The sequence below is a fragment of the Cyprinus carpio genome, chromosome B17 (genome assembly GCF_018340385.1).
Source record: "Cyprinus carpio isolate SPL01 chromosome B17, ASM1834038v1, whole genome shotgun sequence".
Lineage (NCBI taxonomy): Eukaryota > Metazoa > Chordata > Actinopteri > Cypriniformes > Cyprinidae > Cyprinus > Cyprinus carpio.
This window is the reverse complement of record NC_056613.1, coordinates 15,862,488-15,887,420: the sequence shown is the minus strand read 5'-3', so window position 1 is coordinate 15,887,420 and position 24,933 is coordinate 15,862,488. Positions and strand designations below refer to the sequence as shown.

The 24,933-nt window shown below is 34.6% G+C and overlaps 1 protein-coding gene across 1 annotated transcript; it reads left to right on the top strand.

Moving 5' to 3' along the window:
* The first annotated feature begins 12,078 nt into the window (after window positions 1-12,078).
* Window positions 12,079-16,454, top strand: alkal2b (ALK and LTK ligand 2b). The gene is given in 7 exon segments (XM_042742484.1): window positions 12,079-12,798; window positions 12,801-12,819; window positions 13,640-13,935; window positions 14,118-14,171; window positions 14,261-14,341; window positions 14,561-14,634; window positions 15,759-16,454. Coding segments are annotated over 6 exon segments (582 nt in total). The 5' UTR covers window positions 12,079-12,731; the 3' UTR covers window positions 14,626-14,634; window positions 15,759-16,454.
* Window positions 16,455-24,933: the final 8,479 nt, after the last annotated feature.

The window sequence follows — 24,933 nt, the reverse complement described above, 5'->3', positions numbered from 1 at the left end:
TGAACCATCAAACACTTTGCTGTGGCTTATGGCGGATTAGCCTTAAATCACCTGAGCTTGAGCTACCTACCAGCTTACCAGCTAACTTGAACTGAGACACAGGAAACCAGCAATCGCTCTATCAATAAAGTTCTTGAGATCACAGATTCAGAGCTGTGAACTCACTTTGTGGGTTTTTAGTTGGATTAGCTCATCCACAAACTCATGGGGGCGGAAAATCTTCAGATCTCCTCTTACACAGTGTAGACACTTCTTGTCGCAGATAAACATTTTGCTGCTCAGACGTTGGCTTAAATGTTTCTCCTGAAATTCCTAAAGAGAAATAAAGACAATGAGAGTGTTAGGGTTGACATGCTCTCAGAAAAAAAAGGTAAAAGTTGTTACTGGGGCAGTACCCTTTCAAAAGGTACACAATTGTATTTTATTTACCCCTAAAGGATATATATTGGTACCCTAAAGGTGCATACTAGTATCTAAAGTAAGCATATTATTACCTAAATGGTACATATTAGTACTTTTTGAAAATATATTTTTTGTATCTTTTGTTTCTGAGTGTGTACAGTAAGACTATGAAGTTATCAAATTAATGTGGACAGCATAGCTCTAATAATTGGCCTTAGTACTTGCAATTCTGATCATTTTTTTTTATATTTATCTGCACTGAAGCCTTTTTTTGTTTCTTTTAACAATAGTAAATACTCAACATTCACTACTGTTGAAAGGTTTGGAGTCAGTAAGATTTGTCCATGTTTTTGAAAGAAGTATCTTATGCTCACCTGCATTTATTTAATCAAAAAATGTAGTAAAAACTGTAATACTGTGATTTAAAAAAAAATGTATCACAATTTAAAGTAACTCTTTTCTATTCGAATGTAATTTATTCTTATGATGGTAAATCTGAATTTTCAGCAGCCATTACTCCAGTCTTCAGTGTCACATGATCCTACAGAAAACATTCTAATATGCTGATTTGCTGCTCAGGAAACATTTCCTATTACCATCAATATTCAAAACAGTTGTGCTGCTTAATATTTTTATGGAAACTGTAAACTAATTATTTAATAAGTTTAAAAGGACAGCATTTATTTGTCACTTTTGATCAAATGAATGCATCCTAAAGTACTAAAATATATTTTTAAAAATCTTAGTGACCCCAAATTTTGAAAGGTAGTGTAGTATGCCAGTAATCTCCATTGGCATTTTCAGTTGTTCCTGATGAAGGCATAGATAAGACAGAAGACAAAAACATAATAGGACAGTACATTATTTCATAAGTTCATGGCAAGAGCAGTTGCAAGCTTGCGTTAAGTGCCAGCACACTACACGCTCAGCTGCTTAGATAAATATGTAGCATTGGGCTGTTAAAGCTGAAGAGAAAACTTGAGAGGGTTAAATAAATACAAACATATATTACACACACACAGTCAAAAGTCGGGCTTTGTTTTAGCTTGCCGTCTGTGCAGCTGGTAAGTGATGATATGGAGCAGTAACACCTGCAGTAGCAGCCGAGATGTGGGTCTGTCTTATAAACTACAGACACACTCCTCAAGAAAGATTCATCAGGCCTGACTGACCAGGTGGAATCCTGAATTGTGCAATTTTGTGAACAGAGGTTATATTAGGATACAGAACAACAAACAAATGCTTGCCAAGATCAATAAACACATGCCAGAGCATATCAACATGACTTCCTACAGACAACATGGCAATTCAATAACTTCAGTTTGAGAAATAAACCATTGGTTTACATTTCCTCAAGTTCTTTCTAAACATTTTCTGGCTGATTTGCTTATGTTTTCCCACAGGAAAGAAAAATCATAAAGGAGCTCGGTTTAATCTTGGTTATTTCCTGCCAGGATAAGAAATATGCAATTAATAGTCAAATGTTTTACATGCTGCCCTCAGTTTGTAAGAGGGGCATCTGAGAAGTTAACAATTAATTGAAACTTAAGTACAGTATAAATTCCAATAAGACTATGAGCTTTGAAAGAGCATCATCTGAGCAATACGATTTTTTACCTCTGGATTGTTTTGGATGTGAAATACACAGAATGTCTTATTTTTGTCTTCAGCTTCTTTCTCACGGCACAGAGGTTCAGCGAGACTCAAGAATGAGGAGGACTGAATTCCCTCCCTATTTACAAATCTTCATTTATTTGCAAGTCAGATATGGTAAAAAAGAATGTGTCAGTGGACGACATAACATGAAATAGTGCCAGCTACATTAGTTACGCTGCATATTGGAATCTTTATTAAACATTATAATGAGCTCCTATTAGTAAATTTACTTAAACCTTAATTATTAATTATTTCAGAAGCCACTGAAATATAACATGTCATACTGTACATTAAAATATCTGGTAGGAGGAAAGGTTTTTAGTCAGTTTGTGCATTTTAGCAATCACATTTTATAAGTTCTCTTTTCATATTTCACTGGTAAGTAAACAATTTTAGTTGTAAATGACATAGCTGCAAAACACTAGATATATGTACATAAAGTACATAAAAAAACCTCAGACCTCAAACCATCTAGCTTATAATCCTATCTGATCCAAAAATTTAAATATGTAAAATGTGGAAAGTTCTTGTTCTTGCTAGTGAAATAAATACGTAACCCTTAAGTGTCTCTCAACATTTCCTCAAAAGACCTGCCTATGAAGTAAACAGAGGGTTTCCCGGTCCGATTTGCTTTGCAGCTTGTTGTTCCTATATGCTTTGATCTCGGCGCAAGAGGGATTCCCTCATGTTCAAAGCTACAGTAACAGCAGATTGGGGACAGCTGATATCTGACGTGTGATTGCGACAAATCAACCCACGTAACTTGTCCCACGGGTAGAGATTTTCAAAGGCAGTGTGACACAAAGCCCACTTGCTCAACACAGCCGCCCTCTCAGTAAAAGTCATTTGAGTTGCATACATAATTAAAGTGAGTTTGCAAACTGCAAGATTGTAAATATGCCATTTTAATACAACAGTTCACTAAACAAAACGTAATGTTGAGTAACAGTCCTAGTTACTGTTTTTGCTCCGCCAAATAGTTTCAAACAAAGCCACGGTCAAATTGAATCATTGCATGTAGGCCTATCTACTAGTAACATTTTTTCTGCATTCCATGTGAAAGGGCTCATCCCTATACCTTAATCCCTTCAAAGGGTTTACCCTCCGGAGTGAGAGCTTTGGAGGGTTGAAGGGTGTAGGGGACCAAACAACTGTTTCCTGAAGTGCCCTTCTGCGTTATCATCACATGCCCACACTGAGGCGCCGTCATCATGCAAACACTCTGCGCAAAGAATCATGGGAGCCCGAAATGTCCATCAGTTGTACCCTTCGAAATCCTTTATTCCAAAGGGCCCTTTGAAGTGGCCAGTTTTGAGCACTTCGGCTTGGAACGACCCTTCAATATGGCGGCCATGATTGTTTTCACTCCGAAGTGCCCTTTGGAGGGCGATATATCCCGTTTGGAACGCACTGATGGTTGTGGTTTTGCTCCTGAATGATTCAAAGTTTTTTTAACGAATCGGTTTAATGAATGATTCAATGACTCGCACATAACGATTCATATTTGCTTGTTTAGTTCCTGAAAGTTTTTTGAGTGAATCGGTTGAGTGACTCATTTTGTTTGTTCCAAAATGAATCCGCGTTCATGAAGGAACCGGTTAAAGACAGCAATATTTTGCACCACCTACTGACATAAAATGTAACTTTTAGAAAGAATCACTAAAAAAATCCTCCCATAAACACTTGGACGTGTTACATTCATGCCATGTTGGAACTTATATGAAAAAAACGTATATGTCCACCTAGAGCTCCTAATTACAGACAGGCAGAATAAATTTTACTGTGAAAAGTCACGGTCTTGTGCAGCTTTTTGAACTAACTGCAACACATTCTGGAGGGGGATTATTTTGCCTTATATAAACTTTCAGAGCCACAGCACCAGGAGGAGCTGATTCAAAATCTAATGATTAATTTCCAGCCTCCCCTCAGCTGCAAGAAAACTCTTCCAAGACATAATTTCTAAACGGTATGTAGTATAAATTCAAAGTAACATTAAGTTTTATTTCTTAACAGTTGGTCTTAAATAAATCCCTGGGAATTTTAAGGCTTATATTTTGTGCTGTTATAACCTCTCATCTCATGTTAAGTCCACAAAAGTGGTTTTCCATGTCATATTTGGTTGTTTGAGGCAGTTTGAGTGCACATATTTCTCTTTTGGTAAACCTTCTCCGTTTTGATGCTAATTTCTTAAACAAACAATAAAACAATTTTCCTGACAGTCTCCCTTAACAGCCTCTCCTTTCCTCACGTCAACATCCATATTAAAAATAAAGGTGCTTAAAAGGCTCTTTACAGTGATGCCATGATAGAAGAACCATTTTTGGTTCCACAAAGAACCATTCAGTCAAAGATTCTTTAAAGAACCATCTCCAATCTGAAAAACCTTCTTTCGCCACAAAGAACCTTTCTTCATATGTTAAAGGTTCTTAATAGAACCATTTAGACAAAAAAGGTTCCTCTATGGCATCATGAAGCACCTTTATTGTTAAGAGTGTAAATGTTTTAAAGTAAATATTTATTATTCTAACTGAGCAAAAGATGCTCATCTGTAGTCCAAAGTCTTGAAGAATGAATCAGCTTTTGGACATCACAGAGGAATTTGCTGCACAGAGTGCATGAGGCTCTTCATCACATGCAGGACTGCCTAAAGTGTCTTTTCTCTGATGACTTCTAGGGAGTTGTGCACTGATAACCTTAATGTCTACACAAGGGGCGTGTTAAAATTACTCACACAGAGTGATTTCAGCCTTCACTATTGCTGTCTTTCTCAAAAGATTTAGCTACAGCTTAAGAGACTTATTAGTCTCACTAAATTACCATACGCATTTTTTGTCTTGTGGTGTCTGCATGCTCCAGATGTCATCTTTAAAATGATTTAACCCTTTAAAAGAATTGTTCACCCAATTTGTTGACAATTTACTCACCCTCAGGTCATCCAAGATGTAGATGAGTTTGTTTCTTTATCGGACCAGGTTTTGGAGAAATTTCACTTGCTCACCAGTGGATCCTCAGCACTGAATGGGTGCTGTCAGAGAGCCATGACATCGGATTGGATGAGCAAGTGATGTAATGCAAAATTTTTCCAAATCTGTTCATATGAAAAAACAAACTTATCTACATCGCCTGAGGGTGAGTAAATTTCTTGCAAACTAACTATTCTTTTAACTGTTTTCTCAATCTATTGGTATATTATATTTTGATAGCAGATGGTAAAAATGAAGGCTGAATCGAGTGTAAATTATTTAAATCATTTCATTCGCATGCCTGAGATTTTACAGTATATTAATATTTTGTGGATTAAGACTATTTATGTTTTAAAATACTTAAAAATGCTATTTATGTATGTTTTGAATGAAATACAAATTACAGAAAATTCATAGCAAAATTCAGAAACTGCTCAAGCTGTAATCAGCTTTAATGTGAGTAGTTATATTTTTGAAACAAGACTATTTTAACTTTTTAAATTGAAATGCAGTAGCAGTACAAAGAAAGTGCAGATTGCAATGGATTTCTCTCCAGAAACTCCAGTTTCACTCACCACAGCATGTGTCACGTATTTACATGAGTTCATCACAGAGTGTTGGCCAACAAAGACGTGATAATATGTTATCTCAACAGCAGCAGGGATGGAATTTAGAGATCTGGAGTCTCGCTCCAGACACCTGCAATCAAAATATATTGATTTTGGCTCCACATTCTGCATGTACGTGTGATTCTTCGGGTAGTGATTTGACACCCGTCAAGTTCATGTTTGCATTATGTATCTTAAGTAATCTCAGCACAGAGCTTTAAAAAAGGTTTATATGTAAAAGTGTCAGAAAAATGTCGATTAGTTATCATTACAGCTTTTGGCAAGGCAAAGAGTGTGTAATGACATTAATGGTCTTTAGCTAATGCCATCGTAAAGCTTTCGAAATCCTTCTGAGCTTTCGAAATCCTTAGCAAATGTATTGTTGTCACTTACTGAGATTTTTGACTCGCTAGTAGAGAAATTATTAGAACAGAAGAGCAATATTTATTTGCAACACAAACTGAACCAGGAAAGGTTCCTTTAATTTAATTTGTATGAAAGTACACTTTTTTTGTTTTACAGAGTGAATATCGTGAGGACATAATTAGCAGATAATTTCCCACCAGGTCTGATGAAGGTAAGAGACATTCCTATTGATTATTGTTTTCCAGGTGTTTTATGTGCTGTGGATAGTAAGATGCTATGCTATTCATTTTCTCTGTTAGCGTCATAAGGATATTCCATCAGACTGGAGCTTAGTCTCTCAGTACACACCATCATTAATAAATTATCAAAAGGAATTCCCTCTTTTATTTAGGCCGTCAAATTTAAACATCAATGAGAAATATTAAGAGATGACAAAGTAGCAGTGTGAGCTTTGAAAGTACAACTGCAAAATTAATCACAGTGATTTTGACTTACCTGATAGGTTAATTGAATATGCTAAAAAATAAATAAAGTAAAATAAAAAAATCATACATTTCAGAAATGAATGTGCCATCAAACTTTGATAAATTTGTAGTATTTACAAAATGCACACAAGAACAGACAAAATGGTATGGAGTCTCTATTACCATAAAATCAACTTTAAAAATGTGAAGATTCAGGAAAATTTTAAATAAACTGTCATGGTTGAGCTCTACTGTATGTAAAAAGCTTGTACAGTATGCCACACTTTTATAGAAAGTCATTTGTGTGGTATAAGCCCTTAAGCAACGGTAAATCTTTTTCCAGTGTGGTGTCAAACCGACTGCTTGTGTTGTCTGAAAGATCCTGTGAAATTACTCTTCAAGTGAAGTCATGTTTTACTAAGGATTTCTGGGTTTTCACAAAAGCCTATGAGCTTTCAAAAAAGATAGATGGGAATAGAAATGTATGAATTTGTAATCCTGTATAAACAATAACCACATAGTTTGTCTTTAAACCACTCAATCCTTCCTTCGTCACAGAAGCTTTTACTCTGAAGATTGTTCACAAGCCTCAACATAGAAAAGTTTTATTCCATAAAAACACCACAGTGGATTTCTATAGATGTAGCTGTTAGTAAGTCAAAGCATCAGAGAATGCTAATGATTAAAGGAATTTTTCACCCTAAAACTAAAATTCTGTCATTATTTACACACCCACATGTCATTCCAAACCCGTTTTTATTTTGTCATATCTGTGCAAAACCAAAAAAATGGCCAGTTTTCATTGTATGGAAAAGAGCTGCACTTGTCATTTTCCAAAAAGAATAACAGAACAACAGGTTTGGAATGATATGACGGTGAGAAAATAATAACCAAATGTATTTTTGGATGAACTATTCCTTTAAGATTAAATCTGCTTACATGCATTCTGCCCCTGAATGAGTCATTTCAGAAGTGTCTCTGCTTGCTTGGTCTCTAAGGTTACCGACGACAAACCACATACACACATCCAGAGATGGGATAATAGTTTTGCTGGATACATGAGACATGTTCACACATCTATTTCCCAACAGGAACACAACAAACGTTTTCGCATTCATGAGTTCAGGTTCCTCATACCATGAAATCAAACTGTCCTTGACGTTTTAAGATAAAACAAGGAAATTATGTATGACAATATCCTACAACTTTTAAAACTTGAAACTATACTGTAAAAAGAACAGCAATTATCCAACTAAAACGCTAACTAAATTCAATTATGACTGTTATAAAAGTCATAAAAAGTATGATTTGACCCCTTTAATCATGTCTGCTTGCTTGAAGCAAAAAAATATTTCAGCAAGACCCCTGCGTCTTTTCTAAGTTGGATTCCTTGGTGATGGTAACTAATCAGAACATGTGCTATAACATATTACTGTTATTTAACTCTGCACACATGCTATTTATGGATGCATGTTAATAGTACAAGCAACAAACCTGACAATCAAACTTAGCTTTTTATTAAAAATAAATCCACAAACTTATGCTACACAATCAATTTTTTTTTTTTGAGAAATACATTAACCTAGCAACTTCTAGAATTCATAGATGATAGGATGTTTGATTCTGATAACCATTAAAAATTTACACTACCGTTTAAAAGAAATGAATACTTATTTTCAGCAAGGATGCATTAAATTAATCAGAAGTTACAGTAAATGTACTTATAATGTTACAAAAGATTTCTGTGAAAAATTAAGTCTATTCATTGAAGAATACTCAAAAAAGTATCAAAAAATTTACAAAAATATTAAGCAGCACAACTGTTTTCAACATCGTTAATAATAAAATATTTCTTGAGCCGTAAATAAGCATATTAGAATGATTTCTGGATCATGTGACATTAAAGACACAGGAGTAATGATGCAGAAAATTCAGTTTTGTCAACAGGAAAAAACTACATTTTAAAATATATTAAAATAGAAACAGTTATTTTAAATTGTAGTAATATTTCACAATATTACTGTTTTTAATGAATTTTTGATCAAATAAATGCAGCCTTGGTGAGCATGAGAGATTTCTTTTTAAAAAGATTTTAAAAATCTTAACCTTTGAATGGTAGTGTGTAGGTGAAGAAACAGTTATTTTTACAATTCACCTTAGTGCTGGAAACTACACACTTTACTTTTGAGCTACTACAGATTTGAGCAGACTAGTTATTAGTGACAACCTTTAAGTAAAGCATGGCACTACAAATACAGCATTATCTAACCAAGCTACTGACACAGCAGTTTTACACTGTAAAAAGCTCCCAACAAACTTTCTGCTATAAACAAGTCTCAGAACGCCTGGAAAAACTGGAATCATCAGGTATGGCCGTGTATGGACAACTGCTTTGGCGTTCAGTCAAAACCAAACATATGGTACTGACGTGACAATAAACAGACATAACTAATCATGCAAACATATCAAAACTGCTGTCAAAGTTGTCTGTGATATCAAATATGGCAAAGAGGTCAGCAGGGATTAAGGCTGTGGACAGGGAACTGGCATGAGCCAAGATTAATGAGTTAATAGCTGAAAGAAGATCAGTGTATTTTAGGATCAGTGGCTGTATGTGTAGGCTGAACTGTGCACTGCATGTTTGGATACGGGGCGACATGGCTGGTGTCATACTAAACACTGAATTACAACTGATCTGGAGTGCTTATTATGTGACAGTAGATGTAGAGGATCACAGCAGCTAGTTCTAGTGGATGAGAGCAGGATCTGTTGTCCGTTAAGAAAGAGTCTAATGACAGATTGGTCTGGAGGGAGGCAGGGAGGAGATAAAGGCCACACGTGGGAAGCTTAGTGTCGCTGTTTGTGCTGTGTCAATCAGCCTAGTATACTTAATTCTCTTCCAGTGAAATTCTAGAAGTTTTAAAATGAAAAAATGTTTAAGTGCACACTTGTAGCACAGTTGCCATTCTCATAGTATACAGTTGGAATGTACGATGCATTGCATGTACAACAAATGCTACAAAAACAGCTTAGTTATGCTTATCGTAATTGAGCGGGAAGGGGCACTTTTTGTGTTTTGGGAGTTTAAACTAATTTAGCAGGTCTTTTTTTTGTATTTAATGATTTAATCAGTTAATTTATTTTTTTATTTTTACTTGATTTGTGGTTGTATGCAGTTAGATTATTTTACTGTTTATCTCACAAGACCTATAGGGGGCAATATGCAGACATGTAAGAGTACATGTACAGGTACAAGATACGTATATGTATCATTTAATGCTTTGTCTAGCATTGTTCTATCTATCTCGTGTTCAATACCTTCTTATATTAGAATACATTCAAATTCAATTAATCTTAAATGAGAATAAATTCAAATTCTTAAATTAGATAGAATTCACATTTAATTCAGCTATAATAGGCTATTCAGTAACAGGTTCCCATTGTGACAAATACCATAGTGTCATTGTGACAAGTACCATGTTGTCACAAAAGATTGATGCATGTAAATTAACTACATTTTACCTGGGTAGAAATAAGACCTACCCTAAAAATGACTGGCCAAAAGTAAAACTAGGATTAAAAAAAAGTCTCCCCAATAAGCTCTAGGAAAACATAAAAAACGTGTGCTGCATAAAGTATGCCTACTACCTAATTCTCTTGCATTGTTTTAATTCAGTAATGCATTTATAAAGGAAGAAAATTATCTTAAAATTAAAAAGAGAAAATCGCCTTTCTCTTACATATTACATATTGAATAAATATTCAACTAATGCTAAAAAATGTGACAGCTAGACCCAGTCTTTTCAAATATACACTCTAGGTAAACATTAAAAAAAGCTTTCAAAACTTTGAGTTTGTTTTCGTAATATTTACAATGTTTGGGAGGGCATTTTGTAAAAAATTAGTGGGTTGAAAAAAAATCGAAAAACAAACAGTTTTCACTCAGAAATTGCAAGTCAGTTTCCCAATTAATTGCAAAGAAATGGCAAGTAGCACAGTAAATTTAATATGATATTTTGGTGTACTAACATATTATTTTCTTGTAAAATGTACTCCACTTGGTTTCATTTAACTTTGAAAAATCATTTTTAGAGTATATTCACATTCGGTAGGAAACAAAAATAACTTCACAAACCAAACATAAATGGAATGCAGCTTTGAACCAATGATAATATCAAAGCTGAGATGTGGCTCAAAAATCTTGTGGTTTCAAGGTCTCTGCAATGTTACACTGCACACAAAAGTGTATCTGTAAGATGTAGTCAGTAAACAACACCGAATACTTCACACATGTAGGAATTGTGGGCGACAGCTTGCCACTACTTGTGTTGTTATCTTAGTTGTACCCGCTCATGTGGTGCATTATCTCAAGTTTAGTAAGTCGCTTAGGGGCAGCTTTGAAGAACATTTTAACCACAAATGATAAAATAAGGGAGGCAGGAACATTTCATTCACAAGTACAGTATGGCTAATTTGTGAAAAGACAGTGAGAGAGAGCGAGAGAGAGAGAGAAAGAAGAGGATGAGGAAAAGTGAAGGTGGGGCAGGAGAATAAAGACTGCAGGATTAAAAGATAGAGGGACTGTGGCTGATAAAGGAGAGGAAAAGTGGGCTATTAAAAAATGCAACAATGCATAATTTATTGGCACAAATACAGGAACAACTGTGTGGCCACTGATGTGAGAGTGAGTTACACTCTTCTGTTCTTTAAAAATGCTTTTATCATTTTATAGCTTTACCTTTCATTCATTTAACCTGTCACAATTTATAATTTCTACAAAGTTTTAATTGCACTGAACTCATACATGCTGCCCCTCTGGAACAACTTGGATTTAATTAAAACATTTATGAATGCAATTATATTTACATTTATTCATTTAGCAGACACTTTTATCCAAAGTGACTTATAAATGAAAAACATCATAAGCAATTTATCATAAGACGCAAGTAATTAAAGTTAAGTTTAGTTAAAGTTAAGTTTTCTAGTTCAGTGGGTTTACTGTGCAAGGCAACTTTTTATATTTTACATGCTCCATGATCAAGTTAAAGGGATAGTTTATCCAACAATTATATATATAAAAAAGTTATTCCAAATTGTGTCTTTCTTTCTTTTTTAAACTGTTTTTGTCATTGAGGTCCAAAAAAACAGTAAATAAATAAATAGGCTAAATAAATTAGTAAATAAATAAATAAATAGATACATACATGATTTATCATCTTTTTTCCTTCCACAGAAGAAATAAAGTCATACAGGTTTGGAACTACAGAAGGGTGATTAAACGATGACAGAATAGTCATTTTTATAAAATCTCTATAAGGTACCGTATGTTTACCTTGTCAACACTTCATAACACTTATTATTCAAACTAACGCATTCACACAGTGTGGCACTGTTGAGCTGTGCCTCAACACCGCATCACGTTATCCCAGATAAATCAATGCAACATGATTAATAATAGTTCCCAAGGTATATAATCCTGATTATCATCAACTATGGGCATGGAAGCGCGCAGCAGAATGTGTGCAACCCTTATTTAAACCGTTTGCGAGCCAGAGAGGAGGGGAATGAAATATGAGTGATTTTTTTCTATACTCAAAGGGAGTGGTATAATGTCGAGATTGAGAACGAAACCAATATTGGAGAAGGCCTCAGTCTTCTCATAGACGCTGCTGTGGATAAGTCTCCAGGAGATTCTGCCTTCCCACTCCAGCTCTAACCATGATGGTTTCTGATGATATTTTGCGCTAAAATACAAAACTGCAGCATCCTCTTTGGAGAAACTTTAAAGATAAAGAACAGAGAAGCACCGCGCGTACGTATTTCATAAGAAGATACAAAGAGGCATTAGGACAGTGAAAACACTTCTGGTGAGAATCTTTCCACTCGTGCCAAATTGGACCACCGGAAGATGCGCGTTACGAGACGGTGATCCAACAGAATTAAAATGCATTTTTTAAGGAGTGCTCTTAACGCGTTTCTAATTAAAGACATGCCGGGGTAATCCACATGGGACAGCTCCTTACGTCTGCAACTGACAATAAAAAGTGAGGAACCCATGCCGGATGATCTGAAGAAACTTTACGCACCGGAGGGGGAAATAAATAAATAAAAAGCTGCGGACATTCGTCAATTTCCACCCACTTCGAGTCAACACGATCAACAGATGACCACGGCTGTCTTTAAACATATAAAAGAGACTCGCTCTCCTTGTGTCATGGTGCGCTAGAGCCTGGAAGTACCTTTGGAGAAGCGACGCCAACGGAGTCTATTTGATGTGTTTTGCGTTAACATTATTAATCTTTAAACAAGCGGGAAGGCTGTCAAACAAGTGTAAACTAAATCTACATTGAAGAGAAACAGGTAATTCGTTACTTTTTCAAACAAACACTTGTTTCCAAAGCGTCTGAAAACAGAGTTGGAGGTGGAGTAGGGTTTGTTTTGTTGATTTGTTATGTTGTGATTTGTTTGATTTGTGGTATAGTGCATTGAGTTAAGTTTAATTTTTTTTTTTTTAATTGAAATCTTTATCTTATTTATTGCACGTTACAACTTAATATTAAGAGAAGGGAGATGATAATGCGTAATATGTGCATTAGCTTAATACTATTAAACTAACAACAAACCTTCAGCATTTGTATGTATTTAGTTGACAAAAATACCTGTGGGAAGTTGGCATCCTGCTCTACGTCATCTAAAACGTTTTTAAACAGCTTTTTGCTAATAATTTTATAATTATTATACACGCAGCTTTTTTGACCTCATACACTGAAAACAATGGTGTAGAAACAGCTTTTACTCTGAAATTACCAAATTTTACAATTAATTACAAAGTAGCAGCAAGTAACTATTTGGATCAAACGTGAATTTTTGACGCTGAAATCGTTTTTTTAAACGTACTACAATAATCTGTTTATGACTTGGATTTTTTTTATTATTATTATTATATATATATTTTTACAATGTATTACCTGAAAGATACACAAAATATTTGTAAATTTAAAATATTTAAAATTGTGAAATTTAAAAGACGTGTACATTCATACACATTTCAACCTCAAATCTTTAAATATCCCTAGAAATTATATTTCAACTATATATTAATGCCTTATTTTAAGCAGATTTATATGAATCAATGAATCAAGTGGCACTGGGCACTGAAATGCTCTTGTTGTGTTTGCAGGGCTATACTACTGGACGCAGGGCAGAGGGGCTCTCGTTGCCCACCTTTCAGCATGAGTGCAGTGCGCACACCTGTCTTCATAGGGCTCCTTTTGCTGATCCTCACCACCGGCTACTGCAGACCGAGAGACAGGGACGACACCAGTCTGCTGGACCTTCTAAGGGACAGAGGGAGACTAGCACAGGATCATCACAGTGAGGGAAACACACACCATCCCCCTGAGATCGCCGAGCACTCAGCGGAAACAAAAGGCGTTAATAAAGTTACAAAGTCATATCAGCATGAACGCATTCTTGGTAAGCATCACCACATTCAATCACTGACAAAATGAGATAAGGAGAACTGCTCCATACTTGAATACAGTAGTGGTTGTTTGATCTGTTGGGTGGCATTACATATCTTGTGACCAATATAAATATGAATAATCACATTTTTGTACAACAATTTACAAGCTGAGGAATTTCTCCATTTTTAACAGAGGTCTTTCCGAGAGATATTCCACAGAAGGAGAAGATTTTAAAACATTTAACAGGTGAGCAAGTGTCAGCATCTCTATTCACGTCCTTCCTTATGTTTGCAAATTGAAAGCAACTTAAAACCTGTCTTTTTGTGTATTTGCAGGGCCGCTTTATTTTAGCCCCAAATGCAGCAAACACTTTTATAAACTGTATAATAATACCAGGGACTGCACAATACCAGCCTGTAAGTGCCACCTCATTGAATACCATTAGCATGACTTTATAAGCGATGGGAGTGTAAGAAATATTTAACTTGAATAATTACTCTGAACTGTTTTACCATGTATTCAGGTGTATAATCATGCATGCACATTTTTTATTAGAATGTTTTTACACGATTTTGATTATGATTTTCTATGGTGCATGTTTTAAATCTGTCTAACTCTGTTTTATTTTCTTCTAGATTATAAAAGATGTGCCCGGCTTCTTACAAGGTTAGCAGGGAGCCAGCGGTGCTCAGAGGGATAGATGTCGCAGGTGAATAGTTAACAATGTATACAGAGATTTAATAGTAAACTTGTTTCTGTGTGATATATTACTTCTAAAATGTCTGTTATGGAAATATTTGCCCAGAACACACAATAAGTGATCAAATGTCTGGTTTTTATTTTCAAGGACACAATCATCCCACCGTTCTTGCTACTACATTCTAAAAAAAGAACTTGTTAGACAGTTTCTGGTTACACACAGTGTGGAATCTATGTACAGAAGTATTAAACGTAACTCTACATAAGAAATATTACACCTAACTGTTTTATGACCTTTCTAATATTACTGAGTACCCAGATTAGCTTTTACTTCACCTGATTGGAATGAAAGGGTTTTCAAGTTTTAGCTTAAATGCTGTTTTGGTGGAGTTTCTAGTGCAGAGGTTAAATGGTTAAGTTAGTCAAATGCTGTACTGTTACTCTAATTAAACAGAAATATAAGAAAAGCAAAAACAGGTGGCACCCATACATCTGTCAAAGAAAGTACATGAATATAATCTGGGATTACGTTCTCAATTGACTGTAAATGGCATGTTAACTATTTGAAGTTAAGAGCCACACTTATGGACAATGGCCCTTTTCTTAATGACACTGCTTTAGTTCTCAATGTAACATTAAACATTCAGTCCTTTCACCATCTGTGTTGCACAATTTGCTCTTCTGTGGTGCTTTGTACCCACACTATTGTGCCTCTGAGGAGCAGAAACTATATAATCACAAGGTTTATTTGAGATCTTTTCGTCCTCTGGCTATTAAAAACTAGTTATAGCTAATAGCTATAACTTGCATTTATAATTGCTTTGTATACTAAAATAATAACAATTGCAAGTATTTTCTGAATAGAAATGTTAAAAATATTTTTCATAAAATATACATAAAAATATAGACATAAGGAGATATCTAGGTGGATAATAATACTTCTTCTTCTTCTTAAATAAATACATAACATCAGCACTTTCTAATGCCCCCTTTTATTTTTGGACATATCAGTTCTCCGGCATGAATTTCTAGTATGTATTTTAGACATTTAACCAGCATCCCATAGGATTTTATTAAGGTTTATTGTGTTGAAGTAATTTTTGTTCATGTCAATCATTTTGTTTCCTTTTACAGATTTCAACAGACCTGAAGAATTAAAGAGAACCAAGAAAAGTGCCTTGGAGAAAAACAGGGAAATGAAATGAATTCCGAACAATCATATTTATCATGTGAACATAGTCATTTTTGCATTGAAATAGAACTCCTCTTTTGACCTTTTCTTCTCACATACAGCTTGTGAATCTTGTGAGTTGACAAAACTGATGTTAGAACCAAGTTTACTGGCAATAGTCATGGTGAAAATGAAGAAGACAATGTTTTATGGGAAAAACAAACACAAAAAAGTCCTGCTGCCAAATGATATACGCTGGGCGTCACATTCAACTGCATATATTCAAAGTTGAATTTGCCTTCACAGGTTGTGTGTCCAGTAGTTTTTGGTTGAAGAAGAATTTAGATGTTGTTTTGCAGATGTTCAAAGGTGTTTACTGGCTGAACGCAGCCTTTGGTCCAATATTCCTGACAACCTCAAAGTCACATTCCTCAAAGCCAGAGCTAAATCCTTTGATTGAATTATGAAATGCGTGATATTTTCTTGCCTTTTTTTGTCTTTACAAGACATGTCTTGGCAGTGATTAACGCTGGTTGCAGTTTATTCTGTGAAAGAAATTAATTGCATTTTGCTAATATTGAATGTCTTATATTATGTATTTATACATTCAAGCTATTAAATATTGCTATTGTCAAATAAACATCAAGTTAGAGTTCAGTTTGTAAATATTGTAAATATATACAGTATATATATATATATATATATATATATCTATATATATAACATATGATCTTTAAATAAACATGTTTGTTATATAATGTTTAAAGGGTGTTGAATTTTAAGTTATTTATTATTAATAAATGCTATACTCTATTGCTGCTTTTCATAGTTTCCCACTCCATTCTGGCTGTAAATCCATCTTTGAGAGGTATGAGACCCATTTAAGGGTGTGGGAAAGCAGTACTCTTCTCTTAGCTAATGTCATAAAAGCACATTTAAGTGACAGCCTTCTGAAATAATGTTTGCATTGGCATTCTACTCAGGATAAAAAGCAAAAAAGAAAACATTTCAAATTGTTAACAAGGGGATTTTTTTGTGTTTGTCGGCAAATTCTATTAGTGTCCATTAAGCAGAGGAAGTATATAATTTCATCATTACAGCTAGTTAGAGTCCAATCTAACTTACTGTGTTCAAATCAGCCAGTCCATAAGTCTATAGTTTAGTATTAAGCAGCAGCAGCCCATCAGCTTGACTTAGAAGTTAATGTATGTCATAAGTATTCTGTCTATTATTGAACCATGGTAAAACCCTCTATTATCTCTGGTTTACTATTACAGAGTTCTCCTACTTGATTTGTCTAGACATGCTAGTGACACTTGTGCTCAAGCTTAAGAACAAACAATTCCAGGAGATACAATGAGAGATTAATTTTTAGAAAAGTTTATGAAATGCCCTACCTTTCTACAAGAACATTATAGTTAAAAAAAATAAAGGCAGAATCACTACATTTCAGTAGATGCGGATAATTCTTGTTTTGCCATAAGCACTAGTGTACCATCTAGCATCCAAGTTTATTGCATAAACTTTCTGTTGTTACGTTCAGCCATATTGCAAGCAATTATATCAGTCTGCTGAGGTAATGCCTGTGTATCTCTTTCTTGCTTTCTTAGGAACTCCCACTAGTTACCTGATGCCAACACTGTGGTTTAGCTGGTCTGACTATAATTTTGGGCTGCGGCCAAGTAAGAGTAAGAGTACAAAGCAACAAATGGTACATCTACCATTATAACTGAAACTGACCATCAAGAGAAGAATATAAATACTTTGGAATATCTGTAACTTAATAATGTGGAAAATTTAATGCACACAGGTTATAAGGATTTAGAATTTGTCACAGCCATATGGTGTTAAACAGCCACTGGTGGCACTGTAAAGTGACACGGATGGCCATAGAGCAGTGATTTAGAACCAAAGATCAGGAACAAAACTGGCCAAATCTGACCTGATGATTATAAATGAACCGTTCAAAAGTTGGTGACTCATACCTCCACGTCAGCCTTAACCGCATGCAATGAATGTGACACAAGAAACTGAGCAACAGCACTGCAATATGTGTTTGCTTTATAATCTAGTCTAAAATTTTGAGAAGTTGAGATATTCATCATGAAACTCATTCCATTTTACAAAAATATCATGTATCAAATATATGCAAAAAAAATGGCCAAATATATATTGCTAATATGGATGTTAAAATATATTTATATGAATATGTTTTTGATGTTTTACCACATGGGATGTGAAAATCATCATCATATTGAAATGGTTAAATTAGGCTAATATTTATGTTATTTATTTTTCCCAAATAAATGCATTCTAGGAATTTTGGCTTATGTCTTTAGAAAGACATTTTGTGCTTTGTCATTTACAAAGTTGAAGGACATTTTCTTCGACAGAAGCCAAAACCATTGTCTGGAAAGTTGTCTGGATAGGTGTTCCACAAAATGCCATTCTAGGCTTAATGCTCATTCCCCTTTCCCACTTCAGTTGGTAATATGCTGGAAAAAGTTCCCGGAAAGGTGACATGAAGCATTCAAAGAACTCCATAAGCTGATTACTGGACCTTTGTTGAGCACATGATCTGAGATTGTTCAAAGTAACAATGTATCTGCCAATGAAAGCTCCTCAAGAGTCTATAGTATCAGAGCTAAATGATGATTAGTGAAAAGATATATGCCCATCCTTGGCTTTATAAAAAACACCCTGCCATTAACTCCACCAAACTGTTTGGCAAAACATGCTTTGTTAATGACAAACCTTCAAAGCTTCTTCAGTGGAATGTCTTGGGAGAAATCTGTACAAAAGGTTACATTAAGCTCTTTTCCAGCCTTTTTGTGTGTAATTCAAATGATCATGTTACAGTTTTACAGTTTTATTACATGTTACAGGACTAAACAAAAATGCCAATCAATCACTTAATTCATGTCAGTTTAAAACATCTGAATTAACATGTAATTATTTTAATAATTTAGACATAATTGTGAGAATTGAAAAATTCAGATGGCTGTTTCTGTATGTTTGGGTACTAAGTAGAAGTCTGTTCAATTAAGTACAAAATGCTACAAATGGTTTGGTTAACCTCATTAAAGTGTGCTGGCATCATTTTAAACTCCCACAACAAATTGGCATTTAAGAGACATCATATAGGGTAAGGTATGGCCTATTGTGCCTTTTGTAAAAATATTTATCATAAAACATCCAGCGTTATTAGGTTAAAATATAAAGTTTTGCATTAATATATTCCGTTCTAATGGTTAGTGTTAATAAGGTTTTTTTTTCTTAATATTTTGGTGGAAACTGCATTTTTTTTTCAGTATTCTTTGATGAATACAAAATTTCAAAGAACAGCATTTATTTGAAATAGAAATCGTTTGTAACATCGTAAAAGTCTTCACTGTCAGTTGATAAATTTAATGCATCATTGCTAAGTAAAAGTATTCTTTCCAAAAATGGTTATAAATAACTCTACAAATTATTGAAAAAATAATTTCTATCCTAGGTGATTTTCACATTATAAGACCCTCAAGCATCACATAATAGGACCTAAGCCTACAGAGCAAATCTGTGATAATGAAGTTACAAAAATAACCCCTGAGAATCTCTTCCATTGGTTCCGATCATTAGTCATGTTCAGAACTTAAGAGTCAAAATCAATTAGAAGATTTTCCAATTATCCAAAGGGCAGTCTTTAATCCTCTAATTTAGGATTTCTGTAGAGTCAGAGTTCAAATAGTGGTGTTAAAGACTCTTGAGAGAATCACAAAGACTTGGAAAGCTATGTTGAACCCATCAGACTTGGGTTTGTTTATGTTGAAGCCATGCAGGTGTGTGTTAAATGCCAGAATGCTGTCTACTATGCAGAGAGGATGATACACACGTTACATTTCTTACATAGCTGGGTGTGGATGACTGACAACCAAGGTGGTGGTTGTATAAAGTCCAGACGGGAGCAGCGAGCTGCACGTCTTTCTCTCAGCTTCCAAACAGAGGCAGGGAGAGGAATGTTCAGAACATAGAGGGTCATCTCAGGCAAAGGGTCTATAAATTCTGCCTCACTGTCTGTGTACATAAGACTGTTTGATCACTTGAGATTGTCAGGGCGCACATGACAAGCCAGTTCTGCCAAGAGCCCACCAAAGGAATGGCTAAGTGATAATGTGTGAGGACAGCAAGAAAATACAGTCTCTGTGTTTTCATAATTTTATGGTAAATAGTAACTTCAAAAAAATCTATAAATGCAATATAAGTGATATTAAAGCTAAGTCCATTTCAAGTAAATTCTGTTCACTCAGCAGCCACATTTGGAATGCTTCTGGGCAGATATTTTGGGCATCCAAGACAAAGTCCTACCTACTTGAATGGGGGAATCCCGAAATCTCAAAACCTGCTGTCAAATTCATTTTTAAATAATGTTTTAAACAAAATCTGACATAAACTGTCCCATAAAAATTGTTTCTTCTGCTCAAATATATAAAAAAAGGTCATATTTCAGGCTGGTCCAGCCAAAGCAGTTCTAAGACATTGATTAAAGGGGTCATATGATGCGATTTCAGTTTGTCCTTTCTCTTTGGAGTGTTACAAGCTCTTGGTGCAAAGAAGATCTGTAAAGCTCTGTCTAACACAAATGTTCATGCAAAGAAAGAAGGCGTAACTTTCATTTTCGTTGTTGCTGCCACCACCACGGTCATGTAGTGGAGATGCTGTGTGTTTCGCTGTGAAAGCAAAACTACTTTGTTTGGCCTTCCAAAAGAGGACACAACTAGAAATCAGAGGTTAAGTTGTATTTACAACATATTTACAACAAATATTCAGATGTGTGCAGCGCATTTTACGGAGGACAAGAACTGTTTCCTGAACCAGTGGCCTACAATGCTTCTGTGCACAAAGGCTGTTTCTATAAAGTGGGGCAATAACAACTTTGCAAGTACAATTTGGCGCTTCTGACTCACAGCCTGTAAGTATGTTTACATATTCAAAGAATTTGCCACTGACTATTCAAACGAGAGTTTTGAGCAGTGTAGAGTAGTGCTTGTCACAAATGCAGACATGGTTTTATCATTGCGCGATATGTGTAAAAAGACAGTATAAATCATTATAATCAGTAATTATGTCCCTACTAGATGTAAAAAATGCCTCGTTTGTAATGGGTTTTATTAGTTTTGTCTCGCCGTGCCGGGACACAGCATCACAGTATGTTAAATTTACGTTACATTTCCGTCACACACTTGAGCTATTTAGCCAATCACAACGCACTGGATTGCTGGCCAATCAGAGCACACCTCACTTTTCAGAACGATGAGCTTTGTAAAAATTGACATGTTTCCGAAAGGCAGGGCATAGAGGAGCAACATTAATGTACAGTATGTGGAAAATAATGTGTTTTTTGAACCTTAAACCGCATAAACACACTGCATTACACCCAATTCACAAAATAATGTTCTTTTTAGCAATGTCATATGACCCCTTTAAAGTCAATTAAGATTTGAGATAAACTTCAAATACTTGAAATATTGCACTACATTTAATTAGTACAATTTAAGTACTCAATTTAACATTTAACATTCCTATATATTATATATATATATATATATATATATATATATATATATATATATATATATATATATGTGTGTGTGTATATATATGTTTGTGTGTGTGTGCGTGTGTATGTCGTGTGTGTGTTAGTCATGGCCAAAAATATTGGCACCATTGGTAAATATGACCAAAGGAGACTGTGAAAATTAATCTGCATTGTTAATCCTTTTGATCTTTTATTTACAAAATTCTCAAAAATCTAACCATTCATTGGATAATAAGAATTTAAAATGGGGTGAAATATCATTATGAAATAAATGTTTTTCTCAAATACATGTTGGACCCAATTACTGGCACCCCTAGAAATTCTTATGAGTAAAATATCTCTGAAGTATATTCCCATTCATATTCACAATTTTTAAAAATTCAGGTGATGATGAACATGAAATTATCCAGCCATGGCTTCCTGTTTCACAGAAATATAAATAGGAGGGAAAACAAAGCCCAAATTCTCTTAATCATCCACCACAATGAGAAAAACAAAAGAATATATTTCTGATGTGCAGCAAAAGATAATTGAGCTTCACAAATTAGTGAAGTGGCTTTAAGAAAAGAGCTACAGCAAATGAAAATTCCCATTTCCGCCATCAGGGCAATAATTTAGAATTTCCAATCAACGTAAAATGTTACGAAACTGCCTGGAAGAGGACGTGTGTCTAGATCATCCTAATGCGTGGTGAGAAGGAGAGTTTGAATGACTAAAGACTCTCCAAGGACCACAGCTGGAGAATTGCAGAAAATAGTTGAGTCTCGGGGTCAGAAAACCTTAAAAAAAAAAATTGCCAAACAGCACCTACATCACCACATGTTGTTTGGGAGGGTTTCAAGAAAAAATCTCCTAGCTCATCCAAAAACTGGGTGCCGTTAATTGTGGCCAATGTGTATTAGAGAGAAAAAATTATTTTATAATGATATTTCACCCCATTTAAATTGTTATTATCCAATGAAAGGTTAGCCTTTTGTGATTTTTTTAAATAAAAGATCAAAAGGATTCACAATGCAGATAAATTTTCACAGCCTCCTTTGATCATATTTACCAAGGATGCCAATATTTTTGGCCATGTGTTTATGCATTTTGAACTGGAATAAATATCTATCTATCTATCTATATTTATAAAGTTTTTTATGAAGATAATATTTAACAAGATGATAAGCTGAAGTGACACATGTCCATGCAAACTGCACTGAAATAAGAAAAACAGTGCTGAATGATACTTAATAATGTTTTTAAACACATAAATACATATATGTTTGATTATTTTAAAAGAACTTTCCTAAGCCCCTAGGTAAAAATCTTCTATTGATATGCTGTATTTTTATAATGAGAACCTAAAATGTAAATTATTTGAAATACTGTATAGACCCTTGTATACACAAAAAGCATTGCATTATGTTATAATATTAATTATTACTAATAATAGCATTTATTATTAGATTAGAGAATAAATTAGACTTTTTTTAAGGGTTCAAAATTAATGTTGACAAATGATCTTGTGGATAGTAGTTTTAAAAATAATACAGACAAATAACAAATAGACCTAATGTGTGAAAATATATTTTGTGTGTGTGTGTGTGTACGTGTGCGTGTGAAGAAAGCAAACAGCAAGGATGGCCAATCAACCCAAGATTTTCAGAGTAAAGTTTTTTTTAGCACAACATTACCCATTCTAAATTCTCCGAACTTAGAAAACTTTTTGACACAATAGGAATGTGCCAGTGGAAAACAGGCCTTAGAGCTCTGTTTATAGATTGTAACAACAACAGTGTAAATGAGATACGTTTCTAAAAACCTTTGAGTCCAGATGTACCACGCATTTACATTGTGCTCACCGCAGATGATTCCTTATAAGGAGGAAAATCACACTGAAGATAATCTGTAACCGTGAGACAAAGACAAATCAGCAAAATGTAAAACCTTGCTGGCAGACATTTTTAAACATATAAATCTCGTTGTTAACTCACACAAACATTTTGACTCAAACTTATTACGTTTTTCTATAAACTCTTACCGCTTTTAGGTGTTTTATTACATATTGATTGCTCCTAATAATATTTTTTTTATATAAGCACACCCTCTATTTAAAGACCGTAATCAACATTGCAATAAATGAGAAACATCACTTGTCATCACAACTGCGCGTGTCTGTTTGCTTTCACACGTGCTACTGTGTACACGAGAGCGCGCTAGGGGTCCTATTGTTGTCAAACGTCATTTTTCTTGCTTGTGTCCCATTGTTGCCTGAATCAAAAATGCTGACTGTAACTTTGAATCCTGTGTAGCTTAAAATAATGGTCTGTCATTGTGACATGCTACCTGTGTTTCACGGCATTCCTTCGAGAATATTATTTACCAAGCGAACTGAAGTAATTTTATATTTGGTATTATTTTCTTACGGGTCCTTTAAGAGTAAAGTAAACAGGTTTGGCAGGTGTGTCGGAAGTGTACACTACCGCTTTTAACTTCTCTTACCTGCACCAGGTGAGACTGCATAAAAGTCAACTTGAAACTTCGAGATGTCTCCGGTCCTGGCGAATAAAGACCGTTTTTGATAAAAGTAAGTACTAGAGAAGGTTTTTCATGTTTCCCTGAAATGAATCGGTAACCCAACGTGTGATTAACGTTAACGTTACTCTCGCTGTGCAAATTTTCACACGCACTGTGAGGCGCCTTTGTTTCTACGTATTAGTGAAGTGGCATTTTGTATTACTTTTCGACATAATTTTGAATAATTTTTAAAGTATGAGCTCAGCTGCTAAATACTGGATTGGCAATTTTTTTTTAAAAAAAAATAATAATAAATAAATAACCCTTTCAGAGTTTTTATTCACAGTCATTGTAATTCTGTGATATGTCCCTTACAGAAAAACTGAAAGAATATGTTAAATGGAAAATCAGTTTACTTTGGCAAGCCAAGATTTTTTGTATTCTATATTTTGGCATAATGTATGATTACTCAGGTCATTTACAGACGGTAGATTATGACAAGACACAAATTAGTGCACTAAACATAAACTTTGTTTTTATGACGTATAACGAAAAGGTGACTAGAATAGATGACGTATACCAGGTTTCATTATGACGTGCACTTTATTTTGCGTCACTGCTGCCACACGTGATAATACGGACTGTCTGCGGTCTTGACTGACAAAAGCAATTAATTTAACCCCTGTGGGAAAACAGAAATAAGATCTCCACCTTGAGACAGACAACTTGTCATGATTTGGAGTGTCCCTTCGACATTCCAGAAGCTCTGTTAACATGCAGGAGGATTTGTCGAATGTGTTTAAAGCTATAATTATAAACGAACTACCACAAAGGGTTAATATAAATTGCACTTAAGGGATTTGTTGGAAATGCTTCAAGGTGTCCATCATACTTCTTACCATTTTTGGACTTTATTTACTGGCATATATTATTAGATCCACACTATTTGCATTTTTCTTGCCCTTTGACCTATTTGATTTGATCCCTCTAATGTAAAAATTGTAATTGTAAAAAACCGCTGAATGAAGAATCTCAAATCTTGCTGCTTAATCTGTTTTTTA